The sequence below is a fragment of the Lissotriton helveticus genome, chromosome 6 (genome assembly GCF_964261635.1).
Source record: "Lissotriton helveticus chromosome 6, aLisHel1.1, whole genome shotgun sequence".
Lineage (NCBI taxonomy): Eukaryota > Metazoa > Chordata > Amphibia > Caudata > Salamandridae > Lissotriton > Lissotriton helveticus.
Window position 1 is genome coordinate 519,855,484 of NC_136067.1, and position 25,778 is coordinate 519,881,261.

Below are 25,778 nucleotides of genomic sequence, written 5' to 3' on the forward strand. Positions count from 1 at the left end.
TATCGCCCTCACTCTATCGCCCTCACTCTATCGCCCTCACTCTATCGCCCTCACTCTATCGCCCTCACTCTATCGCCCTCACTCTATCGCCCTCACTCTATCGCCCTCACTCTATCGCCCTCACTCTATCGCCCTCACTCTATCGCCCTCACTCTATCGCCCTCACTCTATCGCCCTCACTCTATCGCCCTCACTCTATCGCCCTCACTCTATCGCCCTCACTCTATCGCCCTCACTCTATCGCCCTCACTCTATCGCCCTCACTCTATCGCCCTCACTCTATCGCCCTCACTCTATCGCCCTCACTCTATCGCCCTCACTCTATCGCCCTCACTCTATCGCCCTCACTCTATCGCCCTCACTCTATCGCCCTCACTCTATCGCCCTCACTCTATCGCCCTCACTCTATCGCCCTCACTCTATCGCCCTCACTCTATCGCCCTCACTCTATCGCCCTCACTCTATCGCCCTCACTCTATCGCCCTCACTCTATCGCCCTCACTCTATCGCCCTCACTCTATCGCCCTCACTCTATCGCCCTCACTCTATCGCCCTCACTCTATCGCCCTCACTCTATCGCCCTCACTCTATCGCCCTCACTCTATCGCCCTCACTCTATCGCCCTCACTCTATCGCCCTCACTCTATCGCCCTCACTCTATCGCCCTCACTCTATCGCCCTCACTCTATCGCCCTCTATCTATCGCCCTCTATCTATCGCCCTCTATCTATCGCCCTCTATCTATCGCCCTCACTCTATCGCCCTCACTCTATCGCCCTCACTCTATCGCCCTCACTCTATCGCCCTCACTCTATCGCCCTCACTCTATCGCCCTCTATCTATCGCCCTCTATCTATCGCCCTCTATCTATCGCCCTCACTCTATCGCCCTCACGCGATCGCCCTCGGTCTATCTATCGCCCTCACTCTATCGCCCTCTATCTATCGCCCTCACTCTATCGCCCTCACGCGATCGCCCTCGGTCTATCTATCGCCCTCACTCTATCTATCTATTGCCCTGTATCTATCTATTGCCCTCCCTCTATCTATCGCACCACCACAGTATCACTGTGGTGGTGCTGAGTATCACTGAACGCCACAGCATCACTGAACGCCACAGCATCACTGAACGCCACAGCATCACTCAGCGCCACCACAGCGTCAATCTGTGCAACCATTCGACAACACCTGCTTCAAATATGTTCTCTCAATGTTTCAAGCTTAATTACAAATGTCTCAAAAAGATGTTAATATTTCACTTCTGTTCTTGGATTTTCATCACAATAAAATACACTGAACATAATCTTCACAAAAATTACTTAAAAAAGTTTAAGCTATTGCCATTATAAATTACAATAACTTTTATTTAAGTATTAATTATTAGAAAAAATTAAAAGCCATTGTTATTTGTAATATCAATACATCTAAGTCACGTAAATACAACACATATTGCATTACAAATGCTAAAGGTGTCACATTTGCGAAAGTTATAACTATTGGCATTGTAAATGACACAGCTATTAATTTCGCTATTTTCAAAACCAACACATAAATAAAAAAATTGTGATTTACAATACCAATAGCTCAAACTTTCCTAATGCGAGACCTATTGCATTGCAAATGCTTGTTCTGATAGTAGTAATGGGCTACGGTGGATTGTAAAATACTGTCAATCAGGGTGGATTTCATGTAATTTTTATTGCAGAAAGTGTTATCTTTAACATGTAACTCTACATTAAGAAACACCATGGTTTCATATCTGTAAATCACAGTGAAACATTCATAATCTGATTTAGTTTGCCAAAATCTTGCAGTTCATTCATAATAACATCGTAGTTTAGCAAAATGTCATCTACAAACCAAATATATAGGGCTGCTTTCTCATGATTCGTTCACATATAATTCGTCATTTGAGGCTCACTCACTTTCAGGCACCCTCATGAAAAAGTTGGCATATAAAGTAGTGATTACCAAAAAAGCTTTTCCAAGCCCCGGCCTGCACATTCAACCACAGGAAAAGATTTGTGGACGGCAGTGAACTGGCAGTAAACTATGACAAGCACTGGTGGCCGAGCAATGGCGAAGTTTTCCTCCTGCACCCCGGGTGTTGTCATCCAGAGAGGACCTGTAAGTGAACCTCTGCCCGGGCTCTGAAGTAAGCCACAGCCTGTCAGACAGCTCAGTCTCTCAGAGGAGGGGCCCTAGACGGTACTGACCAGGAGCGGTTACAAACATGCAGCTGTAGCCAGATGTTGGGCATACAGGTTACTGCCCGCCCTGATCGATTATGAGGGTACTGACCAGGAGCGGTTACAAACATGCAGCTGTAGCCAGATGTTGGGCATACAGGTTACTGCCCGCCCTGATCGATTATGAGGGTATTTTTAATCCATTTATCACGTGCACTTTACAACTTTTAATTCTGGTCCTGACGAAGCGCCAACGACCCTTAAGGCGACGCAGGCGCGAAACATGTTGACCTATGTCTCTATACCCAGGCATAGTATGCCACTGGGGCTAGATTTTATTTAGCAGTTAAGTCTGCTCAGGGTACATGACTAGAACAATTGCTGCATTGTTACCCATTATAAATTTCACTTCACACTAGCACGCATTTTATTACCCTATTGACCCACCACACACAACCCTCCCCGCACACCCGCATGCACCATCCGGCAGTCCTACAAAAGATCTCCGATAAAGAGACCCTTCGGGGGGGCCCGTAGGGGATTGCAGCGCCGGCCCTACGAGGAGCAACTGCCCGATGATGAAGCATGACACCTTTCGAGGTGTGTGAGGGCAACAGAGGACACAAAATGTTTTCCCTGTTTTCTGTGGGTCCCCTTACCTAGGGATTCTGTTTCTTCTCCCCTATTCTTTCCTTTTTTTCATATATGGGTGACATTAGCACCCTTATGCAATGGTGACTTTTTGCACCCTGCATTAGGAACAGTGTCCCCTTTTTTGGTAATCAGTTTAAAATAGGAGCATGGACACTGGACCTTATAATAGCTCCTTGGACCCCCACCTCTCCCTTTTGTATAGTATATAAAGTAGTGAACCTGAATCCCTTTGCAGGTACTGATCTCTGTGTGTATATATAGAGCATATTTATATAAAAAGTTAATGAATGTTTTATCCTGTGGCAGATAGCTGACCTTCTTAGTATTCTCAAATAGCTTTATTTCTTCTTTGTCAAATGTCTGAGTGATCCAATTCCACTTGGCTTTCCTCCTTGAAAAACCAAGTCAGCATTAGGGTTGCATGAAAATTGCATTTACCAAAATAGATGTCCACTGGCCAATTCATTTATGCACCCCTCATCATAATTCCACTATACTAATTAAAAAGTAACGCTCTAGTGATCATGTTTTCAGGAAGTGATTCGAAAGTAGGTACTTTTGGCATTCTAAATAATACATTTTAACAGGATATTCTCAGTGCTAGATTCTTTATGCATCATCAGGCGGTACGTCATCTCTCCATTTAAGATAAAGTCTGCATTGCAATTAGGAGTCAGTTACCTGGCCACATTAAGGGGTCATTACTGATTTCCCGCTGGCAGGCTCTCCCTCAGCGCCATTCAGGCCCCTTGTATTCATGGATGGATCCGGACCAGCGCCGGTCGATCCACCTCTGGAGGTACTTTGTTGCTGCTTGAGAACAGTCTCTTGGGGGACATTTTGTTTTTAAACCTTGGATCTGCTTTGTGTGTTTTAAAATCATTCATTTTGCTTTCTGTCCTCAATATTGTTACCTGATCTGCGGGGGGTTTCTGTTTCCGCCGTGCACCCCGGTCCACCGCGGTCTCTACCGTTTGTGTTGAGGGTGTAGGTGGCTCCACTGCTCCTCTGCCGGCTGGCATGGGGCGGAGACAGGGGTGGTTAGCGCTCTAGTGAGCCAAACCTGTATAAACAGCATGCCCTGTTCCCCACGCAGCGGGCACGCCGCTGACGCGCCAAAGGCAAACCCGTCCGCGCTGTGCCAAGTCCGCGCCAGGGAGGCTGCCTCTCCGCTGCAAGGTCCAGTTGTCTCAATTACCTAAACATTTCAATGTGAAACCGCACCAAATCAATTAACAGATATTCCAAATTTTGGAATTACGCCAGCCGGCAAGAACAGAAGTAATTCAATATTACTCAGAAAAATAAATCTGATGGCTTGATTTAATACTGATGGGAAGTTAAATAATTGCTCCATCTTCACCATTTCACATTGCTTCTTAACATATTTTAACCATGTTGCGCGAACTTGCCGGTCACATGCAAATAATGCTGCTAGCGATTCCATGTAGGGAGTCTGCTCTGGAGTTGACCAAAGCCACACCCAGTACATCAATGATTTGAGAGAGGAGACCATATGTATGCAATGTTAGTGCTAGATCCATCCTTTGGAGCGTAAGGGGAATGTTCATAGGTAAGTTAAAGAGTTCCCTTATAAATGTATTCTCAACTAAGGTAAGAACAGTTGCATCAACATACACCCATTTTTCTTTCCCATATATGCTGTAGCCACCGTCATAGCTCTATATATATATATATGAAGGGCAGGTGACACCGCATCGCCCAAGGTGGCTTAATATATTCTCCTAATAGACAACATTCTCTGGTTGAGGGAAGTTTTACTCTTTTCCAAGTGCGCCCCCACCCCCCAGGGCCATAGTATCTGTCAACTTTACTCGTAAGTAATAAAAATGTTTGACCTGTTCTGTTTTTTTCTGAAAAGACCGGAGTGGATTTATTGCCCTATACTTTGAATTTGCTGGATTTAGCTCTAGACCCTTGTTCTTGCAAAAGTGGGCAAAGGAGTCCAATTCCACCTGTAAACCCATAGACGTTCTATAAATAAGTAGAATTTCATCAGCGAACATTAGAAGCGGCACAAATACTCCTGCAGTCTTGAGTGCATCATGCTTGCATTCTGATAGCCATTTGACAGTCCAGTTAATGTAGAGACTAAAAAGTTTAGGTGGATGTACGCAACCCTGCTTTACTCCCCGTTTAATAGCGTTTGAGAGTGTCCCTTGGAATCTCAATGTCCCCCATCACCCCCCTTTCCCTGTCTCCACAAAAAGAGGTCTCAATTGTTCTATTAACTTAAATGGCAATGTAAAATGACAAAATCCACCTGGGCATATCTATTACACCTGTCAAGGACAGTTTCTCTGCAAATATCTAATAGATTTTTGTCTGAACTGTGATGTTAGCATCTTCAAATGTTAGCAGAGACCAGCTTGAGTTCTAAAACATATTAATTACAAATTTTGCTCCCACTGTCTGATCTTGGGACAATTTCCATGTCATCTAAAAATAGCCATAATGCCTGATCCAGGAGTATATAATCAATAATACTAGTAGTAAGTCCACTTTTGAAAGTTGGACTGGTGGGGAACGTCAGATCTAGTTTGCTGTTCTTAAGCTATATTCCACAACCATATCCTCAACTGCACTGCTACAGCAGTAGGTTTTTATGACATCCCGATCAGGTTCCCTAGATGTAGTTGATGATACAAAGAAGTGGGTAAACCTTCTTAAATTCTTCTTTTCTACAGTGAGTCCCGTGTTACAATCGCCTGTGTTGATTTTTAGGGTACTCCTATTAAAACGTCCAACATATTTATGAGATAATTCACAGTGGAAGATTGAGTATCATAGGGAACCGATCTAATATACATATTTGCAGTAGCAATATGCCTGGCCCCTTTGGGGGTATGTATTTTTATTTCTAGACCCAGTAAATCCCTGCTACTTGAGAGAATTACTTTAGCTGCTGGAAAGCGATCCAGCCGTAGCCATATCAGTAGGTCCCTGATGCTCTCCTCGACAAGGATGGGACAGCATTAACATTAAATGTGACATAGTACGATCTAAAAACTGGTTCCACCGCCCAAGTCTCCTGGAAACGGATAAATTGATGCTGGTCTATGAACTCCCCTCATTCTGGGTCTGCAAGCTTTCTCCCGAATCTCACCATATTCCATGATGAAAGACAGAGAATGTCATCTTGAGGCTCCCCCTTCTCTGCTCCGTGTGAAGTTGGGCAATAATCCGGACACCCTGTTTCTAATGGAGGATTTCCAATGACGAAGGGCTAAAAGGGAAGTCCCCCTTCATCAACTCTCTCAGCTAATTCTTATGGTGTTGTTGGCTTTAGGGAGTCTCTTCAACATCTCCCTGTCAGTTAAAGTCATTCGGCAAGATGAGGAAACGCTGGAATTCAAGGCCTGGCTCTGCAGTTGAGCCTGTGCCAGGGCAGTCTCCACGCCTCCCCGAGTTTACTGGAGCCGGAGCATTCCCTGCCCAATGTCATCAGTTTTATGGGGCTGTGCAGCAAATAGTTGTGCAGGCTGCACCTGTTGGCGCACGCACAGGCCCTGCAGCTTTGGGAGGGGTCCTTACTGGTTTCCCGCTGGCAGGCTCGCCCTCCGCGCCATTCAGGCCCCTTGTATTCATGGATGGATCCGGACCACTGGCTTTTTGGGGGATGTCCATGCCTTGCTCATGCACATTTCCTTTGAAGGCTCCATTCTCTTCGGAGACCAGGCGGACTCATCGCTGGTGCGCTTAAAGAACAGCAGAGCTACGGCCAGGTCCTTGGGCCTTTCCATGGGCCCTCACCATCCGCAATCCACCTTTCACTCTTTATGTGGCAGAGAATGGGGTTTCCAGCCATGTCTCTACCCACCCAGACACCATGGACCGCAGCCTTCCCAGCCCCTGCGTAGTCAAGGACGCAGTACCTGCAGACCTTGTGGGTCAGTCAGAGTTCAGGGTAGTCCACCACCCTTCCGGTCCGCACAGCCTCCAAGTCTCTGTTGTTTGCCCTCTGATAATAATGGTCATCCAGTGAGAGACAGTGCATGCCATCACCTGCACCGCTGGAGTTCCATAGCATCCGACCGCAGGGTTCTCCAGATTATCCAAAGGGGCTACTCCCTCCCATTTGTGACAGCACCTCCACCCATGCCACCCACTACCGACTGGCTGACAGAGGACCACATCTCATCACTCTGCCAGGGAGTGGTGGCTCTCTTGGCCAAGGAGCCATAGAGAGGGTGTTGGCATAGGTCGCGGTTGTTATCCCTTCTACTTTTTGGTGCCCTAGAAAGATGGAGGTCATCGTCCTATTCTAGACCTGCCCCCTCTCAATTTCTTCCTAAAAAAGGCATGTAGGAAGGTAGGATCCTTCTGGCATGGTTACGCCAACTTTTTGCCTGGTGTCAGTGTGTTTTGGACTAGTCGGACTGGGATCCTGCTAATCAGGACCCCAGTCACTGTGCTCTCTCCCTAAATTGGACAATGGTAGGTACTTTGGTACCTTCCTAATTGGCTACTGGTGTACCCTTCTAAGTCCCTAATATATGGTACTAAAATAACCAGGGCATAGGTACACCAGATGTCTCCCAGGGGCTGCAGCATGTATTATGCCACCCATGAGAGACCACTCGAACCGTGTGTATAGACCTGCCATTGAGGTCTTTGTGAGCTGGTGCTAGCACCACTCACAACAGATATACGTTTCCTTATATCAGAGGTCACTGCAGTTAAAACCTATAAGTCTAAAGAAGAGGAGAGACTCTACCGACTGGAACCAAATAGAGCATTGTTGTTCTACATTGACCGTACAAAACTGTTCTGGATAGACGATCAACTCTTTGTGAAGCATGTTGGAGCAAAGAAAGGGAAGGCCGTGCATAAACGAACCATTTATTTGATTGTACTGTGCATTAATATCTGCTACGCCAAGAAGCAACACCTGAGAGTTTACATGCTCATTATACCAGACCAAAGGCTGCGACCACTGCGTTAGCACGCAGAGTACCAGTCCTGGACATCTGCCAGGCAGCAATGTGGGCCTGGCTGCATGTGTTTACCAAGCACTACTTCCTGGACAGTTGAGTCGGTTGTGACCGGTACATTGCCCATTCAGTCCTGCAGGACTTTCTGCTCTAAATCTAGTTAGCAGGCCCTCCTCCGGATAGGTATTTCTTGGTATCTCTTCTATGATAAGGATTGTGTGGGCTGAATTTTCTATCAAATGAACAAGTTACTTACCTTCGGTAACGTCTGATCTGGTAGAGACACTATTTATGCCGCTATCTCCTCAATCGACCTTTGCGCTCTGCCGCCCAACATCTGTTGCAGGTCCCTCGATTTCGGCGGTCTCGGCTAGGCGGGCAGTCAATTGCGGTTAGAGCGGCGACCGCCTGGAATGGTCTCCCTTTGCCCCTGCGGTCTAACCTGAACTTTGGTCTTTATAAAAAAGCTTTGAAAACTTATCTGTTTAAAATCGGTTTTTAGATGCTCCTCTGCTATGGCCTTTTGCACTTTCCTTTCAGGATTCTGCGCCAGGATACTGCGGCAGTAATTGAGCGCATTATAAAACTGAATATAACATAACATTTAGCCGCAGATTCCGTACCTACCTACCCATCCTTCACACTCTACGAAGGGATTTCCAGGTCCTCTGCTATTCTCTTTTCAGGGCCCTAGTTCCACACTACTGTGTAAAGTGATCTTCATGGCTCAGCGCTCCTGGTGTTGGCTGTCGCAAAAAGAAACTGATGTCAGCGCACAGGGGTGCCGTCTGTTTAGGCCCCGTGCACGTCACTAATGACGCAGACGACACTAACAATGCCATGCGGAGCCATCTACCGGCCTGCAGGGGTACTGTTCATGAAAATTTCTGATCTAGTCTGACTCCTGGGAATAATTCGAATATAAGGAATCTGCGGCTAGATAGTCGCTGAAGGTAAGTATTTTTTTCAACAGTTCCCACACTTCTTTTTACCTCGCCCCCAAATTCCTGGACCCCATCTCATTGCACTCCGAATAGTACCCCTTCATTTTTGTATGCACTTCAACCTCTGCATATATCAATCTAATAAGTGCCTTCCAGTGACCATCCAAAACCTTGTTTGCATTTTCCTCGAGTATACCCTGAAGGCGTGAAGCTTTTTTCAATATTGAAAGTCTCTCCTGCGTGGAACCAACTGTTTTTATCATCCTGGGTCATCATTCCCGTTGTCCTAAATATTTTACTAAATTGTTTTGGACCCTTAAAGGCATATATCATTTTCCCTTTTACAAACGTAATGTGTCAATGCAGAAACAATAAAAACATATTACGCTCTTATTATGTTTGAATTGTGTTAGCTTACCAACAGGGTGCTTTTCTATTGGAACGCTGGGATTTAAGAGGGAATATGGTCCTAGAACAGTGGTCACCAGAGCCTGGCATTGTGATCTGAATACACAGCTCCTGGATGGCTAAGAATACATTTGTAGCCTGCATTTTTGGTAAAATATGTAATCACATTTATTAAAAGTACAGTGATCACAGGGAGAAAAGACAGCAACTCCTCTCTTCACAGTTCGCAAGCAGAATTTACTCATACTTACATCTACATAGATAGTGGTAGCCCTGTGACAATTATTAGCAGTAAACAGAGTAAAACAAAAGTTATCAACGACCCTCAACCCCTCTCGTATCATGCTTATCACATGCTCGCGTCTGCTTTTTAGCACACTAATCTGCCAAATTAAACTCTGCTCCCCCTTCAACTCTGGGCACCTCCTCTCCCAGTATTTGAGGCCTTACCTACTTATTTTCACCGTACACTTGTCAGCAAAAATTACATTAAAACTAGTACTCTTGAGAATATGACCTTGGCAAAGCATAAAATAAGTCCAAAGTAAAAGCATCTTCAAGGTCATAAGTTATCGAAAGGAAAAATAATATCTGCTGAGCAGCATGCTTTAAAGGCTAGGATTATCAACTATGAAAAAAATTCAGAAAAGCAATAAAGACTATGCTGTTGCTATAAACATTACACAGTTACTTGTCAGACTACAGGTCACTCTGGTTTGTATATGCATTGCTTAAAACTGTCCCTCACGCTCCATTTGCCTACGATTCCGCTCACATGACACTGCTTCCTACTGCCACATTAAGTCAAAAGCACATCTCCAGGCCTCATGTATGGCAACAAATGCACCACTCCTAGTTGAAACCCTCTACGAACACCCCCTTCAAACAATACACCATACGTTTTAGTAATGCCAATACGTCTGGTTTTAAAGGAAAGTTGTTGGGTAATGTGAAGAATTACAATTAAATAGCATGGAAATACACATGTATTTGTGTGGAAGCAAATAACTGTAGAATAATATTGATGTAGGTTAAAAGGCCGGGTGACAGAGGCACAGTCAATCCAGACCTACATATCCATGTAGGTTAATGACTGCCCTCCTTCCATCTGTGCTCTTGCTGAGAAAAAAACATATAAATTAGCTATTTTTCAATATACTTTAAAAGCACTCCAATGCAATGCACGTGCCCCTGAACGTTCAAGCTTAGGAGCTGGATAAGTAAATATAATCACTTCTGCATGGAAGGCAAGCACTTTTTGTAGAAGCACACAACTTCTGCCCAATCAAAACATACTTCTGACTCCCAACATGTGTGCAGAGACAGAACCCCTTCCTAGTGACAGAGGACCACATCTCATCACTCTGCCAGGGAATGGTGGCTCTCTTGGCATAGGAGCCATAGAGAGGGTGTTGGCTTAGGTCGCGGTTGTTATCCCTTCTACTTTTTGGTGCCCTAGAAAGATCGAGGGCAAGATGGCGGCCGCTACTGCGGACGAGTGAGCTGCTTGTGGACTGCTCTCCTCTGTTTCCCCACCGGCGACCAGCAATACATACACCGCGGATGCGCTTCACTGAAACTCTGCGTGGACGGCTTCTGGGTTTTGGAGGCTTCTCCGTACACCTTTTCGTTTGTGTGTAATGCGTGTTTAAACATCAAACGCCAAAATCAGAAGTGGAGCGTTTGTCTGGTGCGGCGGGACACCACGGCTGTTTCGCGGAGTCTCCGTAGCGGTGAGAGCGGAGTGAAGGCAGCGTAGCGGGCGGAATAGGCGGTGCCAGATCAGCCGCAGCTGTGCCAGTGTTTTCGGTGTGTGGTGCAGCGAAGAGCCTGGAGCCGAGACTTTCTTATTTATTTGATCTGCTGCTACGGCTGGAAAGGAGATATGGCTCCGAAGGGGAGTTCGAAAGGTGCAAAAGCCCGGGGCGCCACTACAAATATGGGAGTCACAGAGGCCTTTGCGGGTTGTATGGTGGTGGGGGAGCAGGTGTGGAAGGAGGGAGGTCTGCAGAGGATCAAACTCGGGATGTTTCAGGGATGGACAGAGATATAGATCTTCGTGCCCCAGCTATGGAAGGAAATGCAGGGCGTTGCAGCAAGGCACCCCCCAAAAGGAACGCATGGTGCCTGCTATTTTTCAAAAGAAACCGGCAGCTAAAGGTAAGCAGGTGAATCAGCTATTACAGATAGCCTATGGGGAAGCAGGTGGTATTAAGGATACAGTAGTACCAGTGGTGACGGCGGCGGGAAATACGGATGCCAATATTAGGGTGCCTGAGGTGGGGACATTAAATGTGGATCAAACCCTATTGACTGTGTGCAATATAGAGAATTTAGTGAATAGTGGTGTCTCTGAGATCGACAGGTTGAATGATGCTGAATCTGCTGGCTCAGGCGGGAAATTCTACTCCATGTCCGACTTATCAAACATATCAGAAAATGACGACGACACGGGGAGTATAGTTGATGATTGGGGGAATGAGATGGAGCTACACCCAGATGAAGATGAACCTGCGGACTGCTCTTTTAACCAAGAGACTGTAAGAAAGGTACAAGATCCTACTAATTCTCTTGCGCAAGACACCATGACTCTTGTAGGTCAGCTTACCTGGGACGGTTCCCCTTCTCTTCAGCCTAAGAATGCGGAGGTAAATACTAGTTTATCTGGGGAACCGGACGGGGAGGTAACGCTGAATACCATCTATAAAGTGATTATGGCTTATCGGGCAGAGAGAAAGGCTGAAGGCCTCCGTACACAGGGGGCGGTTTGAAAATTACAGAATACCATTCGGCGGATAGCAAAATCTTGTGCAGAAATGACAACGCGGATTGTGGAGGTTGAAGAGCGGATTTTGGGGGTTGAAGATCAACTGGCACAGCAGCAGTCTACCATTGTGGTTCTACAAAATACTAAACAGTATATAGATTGGAAATTAACGGATCTTGAAAATAGATCAAGGCGAAACAATTTACGTGTTCTGGGGGTTCCTGAGAACAAGGAAGGGCGCAGGACGCCCGGAAATTCATTATTGAAATGTTTCAAGAGGCTTTCTCTGACTTAAAAGGTTGGAACTGGGAGACTGAGATTATTAGAGCACATCGATTCCCATTTGTGCAACGTGCGAGGAAGGGGCTGCCTATGGGGCATGCTGTGGACAGGCCTAGGGCAATTCTAATTTGTGTGAACTATCTGTTGCGTGAAGCTCTATATGACCTGACTAGGCCAGATAGGCATTGGTCTGGTAAAGGGTGTGAATTTTTTGTGCGCCCTGAATTTTGCCAGGCTACAGTTCAACAAAGGTGGAGAATGCGGCAGCTGATACCTGTTTTTCAGGCCAAAGGTTGTCAGGCTTTCCTCTTAAATCCTGCTAAATTGAAAGTAATGTATAATGAAAAAATTCAATATTTTGTGTCCGATATTGCTGCACAGGATTTTTTGAAAACAAGGTGAAGCCTATAATGGATCTTCTCTTCTTTTTGTGTCTTTGTTAAGTATACTTAGCTCTTAGCTACTGTGGTAGTTTTTTTTTTTTATGATCCCTGGGAAAGGTTCATAATGTAGAAACAGGGGGATGATGTGCTGTATATGACGAAGCTGCAATTGTAAGACAGAATATGAGCCTCAGTGAATATAAAAAGTGCTGCAAATGGTGAGATTAGATATTCTTTTTTTCCCTTTGTTTAGTAATGCAGCATGTTGTTAAGATTTAATGTTGATCTACGACGATTTATGTTGAGGTGGGTGGGTCACGGGTGGAGTCTGCGGGGAGGGGGCAGTTCACAACTCCTCACCATCACCGAGGACATGGTCCTTACGCCCGCTTTTGGGGGGAAGGGGTGGGGGGAGGAGTACAGGGCGGGGGGGTGGTACGAGGGTGGGGGTAGGTTGTGGGTTAGAGAAAAAAAGAAAATAATCCATGAAGACACTATTTTTCTGTATTTGAAGCAATGGGGCAGGTTAAAACATAGGGGTTTAGATGAGGGGTAGTGGCATTCGGCTTGGCTCTCTGAATGTTAGAGGCTTGAATCACCTTAATAAAAGACAGCGGGTTGCAAGTGAGTTGCAGGTGCTGCAGTGTGATTTGATATGCTTGCAGGAAACTCACATAACTTGGGCTAAAAGGAAGTTACTCTTGGAGTTGGGCTATATGTATGGTACTGGTTAATACTGAACAATCTATCACATCTCGGGGCATTGCAATTTTAGTCAAAAAACATATACAGAGCACGGGTAGATCATTGGCTGACAAACAAGGGAGGTGGGCGATAGCTGAATGTATTAGTGGGAAGCAGAAATTTACGATATGTTCCATTTATGGGGTGCCGCTCGCAGCAGTTTTTATTGTGGGTCTGACTTTGGTTTTAAACTTGCCTCAAACCTGGAATCTTAATCTTGACTTGCCGCTGCTTTGGGAGTAGCGCTGCGGGACTACGAGGACCAGCAGCCCGAGCGCGAGATCATCGTTGGCACCTGGGACTCTTCCCGCCCACTCCTGCCTGCACTCCTTAACTGCTCGCGGCCCCCGCTTCGTGGGAGCCGCTCGCAGCAGTTTTTATTGTGGGTCTGACTTTGCTTTTAAACTTGCTTCAAATCTGGAATCTTAATCTTGACTTGCCGCCGCTTTGGGAGTAGCGCTGCGGGACTGGGAGGACCAGTAGCCCGAGCGCGAGATCATCGTTGGCACCTGGGACTCTTCCCGCCCACTCCTGCCTGCACTCCTTAAATGCTCGCGGCCCCCGCTTCGCGGGAGCCGCTAGCAGCAGTTTTTATTGTGGGTCTGACTTTGCTTTTAAACTTGCCTCAAACCTGGAATCTTAATCTTGACTTGCCGCCGCTTTGGGAGTAGCGCTGCGGGACTGCGAGGACCAGCAGCCCGAACGCGAGATCGTTGGCACCTGGGACTCTTCCCGCCCACTACTGTCTATATTTAATCACACCTATTCCCGCGTACCGCGGGACGCGCGCGGGCATGCAACGGGCATAGCTGGGCCAAGGGCGGGCCCGTTTTAGACCGAGAGAGACCGGACCGGGCCCACCCCCTTTCACCTGTTCTAGGCAAACCGTGTACACTTTGGTATAACAGTAAGCCCTGTTTATAAACCAAATTACATATTATGTCTGCATGTGAGAGCAGGACTGAAGCTACAACTGCAGGGATGCTTTTAACTGGTACACTGGACAATTTTATAACAAGAGCTAGCTCTGTAATTGATCAAGGGATAATTTTAATGGAACGTCGGGTGTCACAGGATTTGGCCATGGCTAAAAGATCTTCCATGGGTCATGTTGCGACAGCCCGCACGCCTGAGCATACCATAAGAGCTAACTCCATTGAAACTCAAGCATTAATAAGTAGCCCTCCCAGCTCCCATGAACAGTCCCATATCTTGCCTGCGACTAACCCACAAGTACCAGCAGCACTAGAGCTGGTCTCAGTACCGATAAAGGTTAGTTCGCTAGAGATACCAAACACCAGGCAATTAGGGGAGAGGCGCGAGGGAGCAATACCGAAGAGGAAGCGGGCTAATACAACAATTGTTGGAGGCAGAAAATCTAAAGTAGCTAAAGGTACGGGTAAGAGTGACATATCCTCCAAGCCAAAGGGGGATAACGTATGGAACTCCCCGATTAGGCATGCCCCCCGTCTCTGGTTATACTGAGTCAAGACTCAGATCCCGGAGGTGGTGTTAACATTGCGGGCAGAATCGAGGTGGTAGACGATCCCCACCCTGAGAAATTGGGGGCTTTGTTAAAATCTTCCCTTGAACCCTTGGAATCTAGACTTCTATGCATTGAGAAACAGCTCTTCCAGCTGGAATTGACTACTAGGGGTTTGTCAGATATCATGAAGGCGAAGATGTCACACGCGGGTACTGCCCAGTTAAATACCGTGCCTGAAGTACAAGTAATTCACAAATCCCCGCCCCTGATCCAGCAACCCAATTTAATTATTCCTAACACATCAATGACAAATCCTCTTGTAGAATCTGCTAGTTCCACCAAGCCTTCGGATAGAGGAATTATAACATCTCAAGCCAATCACATAGAGCCTTGAGGGGTTTTACCAGCTGGGACATTCCAGGGGGGGCATAGCATTAATTTACCACCAGAAACTAGCCCATACCTGGTTGTACTGACTGGAGTTCCAGAACTAAGTAATCCCACCCAGGAATCTTTTATGTCTTTGAAGAATAAGGTGACATATTGGCTTAATGTAAATCGACCTTTACCCCCACACATTACAAGTGAAATACCCATGGTACGTAGAACTGCATGGGTGGGAAATAGCATAAAAACCATCCCAGGTGACAGTGTGCTGATAAATTTCAGTGACCCACGCACGGTGGAATACATTTGCACCTGGAGAAATCAAAATATAAGGTCAACTATAAAACCCCGACCACTCTTTTATTTCTACCCATTAATTAACTTACCTGACTGTTGAGGTGATTGGACACGGGTTACGCACCACGCCCGAGGCAGGAGGGAAAATGGAGGATATGGCCTATTAAATGACTGGAGTGATATACCCACCCTAAACAGGTTTAGCAGTCTAGAAATGGTGGACTGACTACAGCCGACCAGAGAAATTAAAACAAACAAGGAAGAGGGGCGAGGACATCAAAATCCCCTAGAGGTACATAACATAATAGAGAACATTGATTCTGTGGGTATCACTGGGGAGGACACCAAATATACACAGATTGTAATAAGTGAAGGGAGCTCGAGGTGTGCCTTTAACATCGATGAGCACACTGAAGACACCGCCAGTAACCAACTGACCTCATACTCAGTCGTTGACCAAGAACAAGTATTGTTAGATCAACAACAGGATCCAGGAGCTTGCCTGGATAACATAGTATGTGGTAGTAGCTTAGCTCCCGCCGAGAAGGTTAAGGACCCAAGCAAGATCATAGATAAGCGTGATATTCTCACCTTCCTATCCTGGAACGTAGCGGGACTTTCCAATAAGTTTAAGGACCCAGCTTTCTTGCCCTTCATAGATACATTTTCTATCATTTGCCTCCAGGAGTGCTGGGAGCGGGAAGCCATTCATATCAACGGCTTTCAAACTGTCCATTCACTCACTAAGCCGGCAACAAGGGGTAGAAATTCAGGGGGTCTTTGTACCTATATATCAAACACCGCAAACATCACGGTTAAAAAAATATAACACTGGGTCGAATTATTACCAGTCTTTGACACTCAAAGTGGGAGGAAATCAAATCATTAATATGATCAATTTTTACAATAATATTCCAAAGGCAGAACTAACCAATGTCTTAGATGACTTATCACAATGCATGCAAAACTTACATGATGACAGTTTGGCGGGGAATTGTCATATGGATGGGGGATTTTAATTGTTATTTATGCCCGCATAGTTACTCAAGAGTTTGTGGGCTGGATAATCTTAAAGGAGACCCTTGCACCCATTTCGCACATACTGTTATTGGAAATTTTTTAACACCTTATTATTTAAACTGGATTTGGGGTTTGCAAATGAACTATGTAACCCACAGGTGGCTTTTACACCCACTTGTAAGGGCAGGGGGTGCAATTCAGTGATAGATTTTGCTTTGGCATCAAATAGTCATTCTTGTAATGTGTCCAATTTTAAAATAAGTGACATTGCAAGAAGCGATCACTTTCCTGTCACCCTGTCTTTAATTTTTACCTCACAAAATAGTAAGAATAATGATGTAATTGATAATCTATACAGTTATAGGCTAACCCTAGAAAAATTAAACGGTTACTCTATAAAATGGAATAGAGTAGAGCCCACTGCCTTCCTTGAAAGCCTAGTAAAAAACAAGTTTCAAGATTTTATGACCTGCTTAGCAGAAAATAATGATTGTGCTTCAATCATCTCGGCCTTTTGTAGTATCTCAGTAGAAATATGTAAAGCCCTCACAGGAACTCTCAAGAAGAGCCCAAGAACTAAGGTGAAGGGTTGGTTCGACTCAGAGTGCAGTAAAGCACATTCAGCTCTGAAGTTATCACTTAAAAGAGAACCGAAAAATCGTTTTGAGATAAGAAAGGCTAGAGTCACTTACTATAAAGTAATTAAAAAGCGGAAGAAGGAACTGAAGCAAGATGCGTGGCGAGCTTTACATCAAGCCTGCATCCGGAAAGATAACACTGGATTTTGGAAGGCGGTGAATGCACCTTTTTTTGTAGATAGGAAAACAGATATTGTGGAGATGGCCATTGATAAAGATACCTGGGTAAACCATTTTAGTGAACTGTATAAAAAAGAAGATCTAAGAGGGAGCAGGCATGTTGAAATATTTGGGACGAAGGAGAACAACTCACAGGAATTGTTTCCATTCGATATTGATTTTACCCTGCCTGAAGTTGAAACAGCCATTGTAGAAAGCGCAGCAGGTAAAGCCCCAGGGCCAGACGGGGTCCCTGTAGATATTTATAAGACCAGCATTAACTTATGGGCACCCCTACTGACCAACGTCCTAAATAGTAGTAAAAAAATAGGGTTTTTACGCTCATGGCAAGAGGCTATTGTGGTCCCTATTTTTAAAAAAGGGGACCGAAATGATCCTAAGTGCTAAAGGCCATTTTCATTATTGGACTCCCTGATGAAAGTGGCAGGAAGAGTCATATTAAATAGACTGCAGACATGGGCAGAAGACACAGGAGTGCTTTCCAGGTTTCAGTATGGTTTTAAAGCAGGATTGGGCACTGTGGAACAAGGGTTAAACGTGGCAATAATCATAGGTAAACACGTGGTAGCAAAAAAGGGCAACCTATTTTTAACATTTGTCGATCTAAGTTCGGCATTTGATTGCCTGACCCACGAAATACTATGGGATACCCTGTCACAATTAGGCATTGAAACGAATATGTTGAATTTTATTAAAGAACTTTATCGGTGACTGGTGCAAAAGTACGATTTGGAAGTAAGGGTGAATGTACATCAAATTTCCCTATAAAAAAAGGAGTCCGCCAGGGTTGCATTTTGGCGCCCTTTTTATTTAATCTTTATATAAATAGTGTGGCAACCCACCTTATGAGAGATAAACAGGACTTTCCCCAAATCAGTGGTTGCCCCGCCCCCATTTTACTTTACGCAGATAACGCGGTGATCATGGCCAGGACACAAGTGGGCCTTCAGAGAGCGCTTAGTACTTTTTCAGATTACATGGGCGACAGAGCTCTAAAAATTAATACTGGTAAAACTTTTAGCATGTGCTGTACTAACAAGAAAAGATCCAGTGCAACATTTCTTTAGCGAAGTCAAAGATACAATCAACTAATACTTTTTCCTATCTGGGGATTAATTTTGATAAGAAGGGCACATGGTCGTCAGCTGTCAACACGAGGAAATTAGCTTTTTCCCGTGCAATAGGGGCGGTACGACTTTTTGCAAACAAACTAGGGGGCAGACCGGTTCACATTTTGGTGGACATCTATAAAGCAAAATGTGTGTCTACCGCAATATATGGAGCTGGAATATGGGGTATTGCAGATACCTGTGGCATCCAGTCATGTGAAAAAGCTTTCCTCCGATACTTGTTAGCCGTTCCTAAGTCAACCTCAACATATGTTTGCCACAAGGAATTAGGCCTGGACTATGTCACAGATCTTATTAAAGTGAGTCCTGTTCTGTTGTGGCACGGGGTATGGACTTCAGACGAAACTGAACTTAATAGGAATATAATTCAGGATTGCCTAAAGCTCCAGGGGGCACTTAAAATTGATTGGTTTATATATGTTAAAGGCTTCCTAAAAGAGACTGGGCACCCCGAATTTTTTGATTCCCCGAATTCATTAGCAACAATTTCAAGAAAAAAGCTGAAAGAAATTTGCCTTCTCTTGCTAGAGAACAAATGATGGCAGGTAGAGGGTAAAAAGATCTTGGTGATGGAAAATCAAATAACCTTGCAGAGACAGGGAATTCGGAAATATCTAACCTGTACCCAGAGTAGTTACACTCGGATGTTATTAACACGCTTCAGAGGGGGAAGTTTCTTCAGGTTAATTACATTCCCCGAAGCTAATATCTGGTCAAAAAATTTGATTTTGTGCCCCTGCGATGACACATCACATCAGTCAACGATACATTGTATCCTGTTTTGTAAATTTTACTTGTTGCCGAGGAAGAAGTACTTAATATTTTTGCTGAAGAGATGGGGCCTGAGACAGTGTAGACCTGCCTTATTGAAACTGCAAATGTTAGAAGATGGGATGTCCATGTATCAGGTAGCAATGTTTTTAAAAAGCGTAATCAGATTCAGATTAACAATGAATTGAAGTTTTAATAGGTCCGTACCTTGGTATTCCTTCAAATGAATTACTCTTAATGATGATATGTTTTTATTGTGTAATTATTTGTGCTTTTGTGATTTTTTTCTAACTGAAATCGAATAAAGCTACTTTTTCACTTTTTTTTGGGCTCAAATTTTGATGAGGCACTGATTTTAGAGTGGCTAAACGTAGATTTGGCCCTATGGCCCACTTCACTGATTGTTTGTGGTGATTTAAATCTTCACCTTGGCCCTAAATCTTTACAGGATGTAAATTATAGGTACAGTGGGAGGAAGCCCAGGGTATTTAAAGCACTTCAATCTTTCTTGGATGCTCATGGTTTGGTGGATGTTTGGGCTACTCTGAGGTGGGAGAGCCTGGGTATACATTTTACTCTAGTCCCCACCAGAAGTTGGTAAGGCTGGATTATTTTTTTACCTCAAAACATTTATTGGTGGATGCTGGAATACAGGTATATCCACGGGTCGCTTCAGACCATGGCCCTCTGGTGTTAACTTTAGCATTTACACGGACGACATCTATTCCACGAAGTTTTTCTTTTGACAGGAAATTATTGTTAGATGTTAAGTTTGTAACTTATATGAAAGATTGGATTGAGTGCTTTTTTCGGATTAATCGTGGTAGCACAAGTATTGGGTGGGTGTGGGACACTTTTAAAGCCTCATTTAGGAGTGGAAGTTCTTAGCTTTGGTTTGCATAAGCAAAAACAATCCCGGGCTTTACTACCAGAACTATATTTAGCTTTGATAGAGGCAGAAGAAAAGCTTATGTTGGGGATACAAAGTGGCTCTGACATTAGTGATTTATTATCAGAGGTGGCTAAGTGTAAGGCCAAAGTCAATCTTCATTGGAGCCAAGAGTCAGCGAAGAAATATTGAGCAAAAAAACAACTGAATTATGAATATGGGGAGGCTATTGGACTGTGTCTTGCACAAAAACGAAGAGTAAAAGAGGCCTCTCGGCGAATTAGCTCTATGGTTGATTCTAGAGGGAATCTTGTGGATCTGAGGCTGGGATTCTTGAGGTGTTCCATGGTTTCTATGCGGCCCTGTATATTGGGGAAGAGCATGATTCACAAAAGGCAGAACCTCTGATACATCAGTTCTGCGACAGTAATTTGGGGGATTCGGAAGCAGAGCTATTGGAGGCCCTTTCACTTTAGAAGAATTAGAAAGAGACGTAAATAATTTAGCATCGGGTAAAGCTGCAGGGCCGGTCAAACTGCCACTTGAAATCTATAAAAGCTTTTTTGGGGTTTTGAAGTAGGATATGTTGGCTACAGTCAGACTTGCTCAGACAAGTGTGTCCCCGCTAACTTGGGATGAAGCCAGTATAGTAGTATTTTAAAAAAAAAAAAAGATAAGCCCCCTGAGCACCCGGCTTCATATCGCCCGATCTCACTTTTAAACGCAGATGGAAAGGTCTACTCAAAAATCCTTGGGACTCGGCTGGCGGAAGTTATAACACCCTTAGTTTCGATCCGACAACACGGATTTATCCCCAAACTGGGGGCGACGAATCATAGTAATAGTCATAACATTGCTGGACAGTGCTAACTGCAGAGGGGATCCGTTTAGTTTGATATTATTAGATGCCGAGAAGGTTTTTGATTGTGTCGCATGGGGAATTTTCTGGGCAGTTATGATTCGTCGAGGGTTTAGACAACGGTTTGTTTCTGCTTTACAAATATTATATCGCCAACCTGTCGCCCGAATCTGTGTAATGGGTCAGGAATTTAAACCTGTACAGATTACACGTGGGACGTGGCAGGGATGCCCCTGCTCCCCCCTATTATTTTCTTTATACATTGACCTGTTTTTAAAAATGCTGGAATATAGTTCTAGGATCAAATCCGTCATATTGAGGCAAGACCAATACCGCGTTTTTGCATACGCGGCCGATATCCCAGTAGTAACTCCTAATCCAGCAACTGCGATGCCTGAGATAGAATCACTCGCTGCACAATACGGGGAAGTGTCTGGATATAAATTAAATACATCTAAAACACAAATAGTCTGTGATAATAGAGAGGCATTTAATGATCAAAGGACTCTCAATGAGGTATCCTATTTGGGGATTACGATTCGGGTATGTTTAAGGGCATTGGTCGAAGTTAACTGGGCAAGATTATTGTTGGCTGCATGTAAACAATTGGATCAATGTGAGTGCTTACACCTGTCCATGGTTGGCAGATGTAATGTTCTCAAAATGGTAATCTTACCAAAAATATAATATTTTTTTCGTTCTGTGCCCATGGAGATTTCCCGTGTAAATCTTGCTTTATTACAACCATTATTTGCGAGGTTCTTATGGGCTCAGGGTAAAGCACCAAGAGCTATGCGTTATATTATGTTATCGCAGTTGCAAGGAGGCTGGGCGGTCCCAGACTTTACACTGTATTAATATGTTTGTATGCTACAGCTCATGAATATACTATTAACGGGGGTAGAACCAACTAGTATGGCCGAATCACCATCCATCTATCAAATGTTGGGCAGCGAGGCAAAAAATCTGCTTTTTATAAATCTGAATAGGAGCTACTATAAGCGTACTAGATTTAAAGTTTTGAATGCTGCCTACCAGGTTTGGTTAGCTATTAGGAAGAGGTATAAGATGGAAAAGGTATCTTGGTATACTCGAGTAAATGCAACAACCCTTTTACCATCGATATTTTGGGGTCGGGTGGTGGACAATTGGCGGGACAAAGGGATTTGTACTATTGGCCATTTATTTGACAATGAGGGACTAATGTCCTTTGATATATTGAGGGAGCAATTTTATCTGTCCTGGTCTGATTTTTTTTAAATATTTACAAGTTTGGGACTATGTGCTCAAAGCCCGATGGGAAATCCAAGCTAATCCCCTTATTGAGGCAGTAGGGAAGAGGGCCCGGATTGGTACATTATATACTATGTTGTTGGATATTTGTGAGAATGATCTTGAGGTCCAAAATCGCAAATGGGATATCATGTTGGGACGTTCTGGTATGAGGTTGGAAACTTCGATCGAATTAGCTGGGAAATTGTTTCTGTCAGCAAACCTTTCTGCTCAGCACTATAAGACAGTTTTTGATCTATATTACACCCCAGCTAAAATATCTAAGTGGGCGAGACCTAACTAGGGGAAGTGTTTTCGCTGTGGCTCTGATGCCGCTGATGTGGTACATGTCTTTTATATGTGCAAGCACCTGAACACTCTTTTTAGTCATATTGAAAAGTTTCTAACTGAGATTTTGGGGGACCCGGTACAATTATCTGCAGTGCAGGTATTGCTGGGGGTGGAGGAGGGTACGGTAATTAATTTACTAGCTCGTAAATCACATCAGTGGCTAGACTTTGTATTGCTTCAATGTGGTTGCAAAAGGAGGTTCCGTCCTTTGAATTATGGAGAGCAAGATTTTTGTCAATATTTAACTTGGAATATAGTCTTTATGCTATTAAAGGGAGACGGAAATTGAAATTATGCCGTGAGATCTGGGGCCCAGTTGTGGCCTATATGGATTTATAATTGTGTTAATCTTACTTTGTTTGAACGGCCTGCTTTGTTTAGTGTTTTGTTTAGCTGTCTCTCCCTTATATTTGTATGTAATTCCTCAATTTTGTTTGTTTCGAATGTATGGTTTAAGTTGCTCAAAGTATCACAACAAAAATGTTTGTCATGATCCTCATTGTTTCTTTATCACTGTATTGTTAGGTGCTTTGTTGTGTCTTCATGGATTTTCAATTAAAAAAATTAAAAAAAATCTCCAAACTTCAATTTACGAGTTCTGAAAATACACACATTTTCGTCTCAAATACATGCTTTTTAATTTTAGCTTCCAAATAATATAACCAAGCAAAGACTTTCATGTTAGTAGGCTGAAGCGCGCTACTCACGGGTATCTGCTACTGGTAGCTCACAAGCTACTCATTGGAGACGCCTGTACTAGATTAACCGGAGAGTACATTGTGACCTTGCCAAGGAACAGGAAGATGCATTTGAAATACACAAAACAGTAGAAAGTAGAGTTGTTCTTGAGCAGCAGGGTTTTCTAGCTGTAAACTGATTTTGCCTTGCACCGTTCCTTTGTTACATTTTTTACTCATTTATGACATGGTAATCTTTTGTTTGGGAACGTTGCTGCTGAGCAGTAAGTAGAGGAAGATCAGGCATCGTCTGAGGCCTCCATTTTTGTCATAAATTCATAGCCCCTCTCTGGACCTAAAGCCTTCTAGACTAGATATTCTGTTTCTGTACACACCTTCATCTTATGTACGCTATTTACCTGCTTATGCTGCGTTGATCTCTAAAAGTATTTTGGATATTGTAATGTGAAATATTCTCATTTGGTTTTCCTCATTTAGAACCCAATGCCGTGAAGCAGGCGCCGCTGCAGTGTCGCAGAAGACCATAGCCCAAGTTGCGGAGATATTTCTTGTTAAAGCTCACTGCTTACCTTGCAAAATGTTGTTCAGCAGTGATGAGCAAGTCTGCCAGCATAAAAAAAGCACTAACCACAATCCAAAACTGATTACCAAATTGCAAGAATCTGTCTTGGTCTTCTGCTATGTCAACGAAGGAGTCCTAGATCCTTCTGATGTGCGCTTATCGGTGGGTCGGTCCAATCAGAACTCTTCTATGCTTAAAAGAGCGTTTGATCACCTAGGTTCGAAGAATGAATCCTTGAAAGTCAATAATATGAAAAGAAAATCTCAAGCAAGCGGTGGACTACTAAAATTAGAAAATATGATAGTCACTAAAACTGTATGGTTCTGTGAGTGCAACCAGAAGTTTGAAACCGACCAAGTGGCAGAGAAACACATTTTATCTGCAAATAGCATCTGTTATAAATGCATGGTTTGTGGGAAAAGGTCTGAAGAGTCCACTGTCATTCAGTTGCACATGAGCCGTTTCCATGGTGGAGCGCATCTGAAAAATTATTATTTTTGGTGCAATACTTGCAACGCCGAGCTGTCAAGGAAGGAGAACGCTCTGGCACATATAGCTGAATGTCATAGTGGCCACACTTATTATTATGATCAAGAGGCTGAAGAAGAGCCACCCTCATCCTCGTCAAAAATGTTGGCACAGCCCTCATCCGAACCGAAGTTGTCAGCATCTCCTCCCTCACCTGTTAGAGGAAAGTGGGAATGCAGCATTTGTGAAGAGCTCTTTGATAGTGAAGAAAGCGTTCAGCAACACTGTAAATCATTGGGTAGTCATCAATTCCACAAGGTTTGCTGCGACCTTTGCAAACTGAGCTATCACAAGGTAGAGCGATTCTACCGGCACTGTCAAGAGCAACACAACGGGGAGATCAAGATGAAATATGTGTGTGGCCTATGTGAGGACCTTTTCTTTGATGCAGAGGAAGAATTTCTCGTGCACTACACAAATGTCCATAGCAGAGAGTATGTGTTTTTGCCTGATCAGGCAGAAGTGTCCATGAAAGACCAAGAAACCATTCCTTCAACACCAGAAGACACTGCACGTTTAACATGCGGCTGTCTGACAGTTTACACAAATAAAAATCACCGTAAAGATGACCTAGTTAAGTGTAAAGACAATCTTTTGGCCAAAGGTTCTATGTGGTACAGCTGTAGCATGTGTAAAGCAACAGGCCAAAAGGAAGCCGACATAATGGAACATTTTTGTTTTAAGCATAAAGAGCGGTCCGGCCGGGTATCATTCGAAGTAAAGTGTGGAACGTGCACAAAATCGTTCGATGACATGGACGGTGCCCAACAGCACTACCACGCCTGCCACAGCTTTCTGCAGAAGCCAAATCTGAGTCATCCCTTTGGATCCACTGTACCAAAAGATGGGGTGTTCACGTTTACTGCCAGCAGCACATGTACAGCTAAGCAACTTGCCAGCAAAGTCTCCAGTCATCCAAGACATGTAGAAAGTAGTATTCGCCCCTGTAGTTCGATGTCCACCACAGAATCATCATCATCTTCTGACACCAGTCGGGGATCTGAGTCAACTAGTACGGGCACAGGTAACTTTCATTATGTGTTTATCCATGTATGCCATTAAAATGAATGTCTATGGTTAGAAAACATTTTGAGGAATTGAAGACTTTTGCATTGTACTCGCATCATACATTATTTTCTTATGGATATTCGAAGCTCAACCACAAACGCACTCTATTTGTCTGTAATGTAAACTAATTACTGAACGCCTGTTTGTAAAATGCTTATGCTTATGCACAACCAAATTCGATTTAGATGAGCAAAAAAAGCCATTTGTAAAAGTAAACTTCACTTTCTGATTTACAATTGGTGTAATATCACTCTGACAAATGACATTCCGAATCTGAAAGATGCATTAGCATATTGGATTTTCTGAATATTCAATAG

General features: G+C 44.0%; 1 protein-coding gene across 4 annotated transcripts in view; it reads left to right on the top strand.

Moving 5' to 3' along the window:
• Window positions 1–25,778, top strand: part of ZNF451 (zinc finger protein 451) — a 776,596-nt gene that overhangs the window by 388,893 nt on the left and 361,925 nt on the right. For all 4 annotated transcript variants that reach the window (XM_078647977.1, XM_078647979.1, XM_078647978.1 and 1 more), the window contains exon 9: window positions 23,781–25,417. In XM_078647977.1, coding sequence (XP_078504103.1) covers window positions 23,781–25,417 — 1,637 coding nt within the window. The remainder of the gene's footprint in view (window positions 1–23,780; window positions 25,418–25,778) is intronic.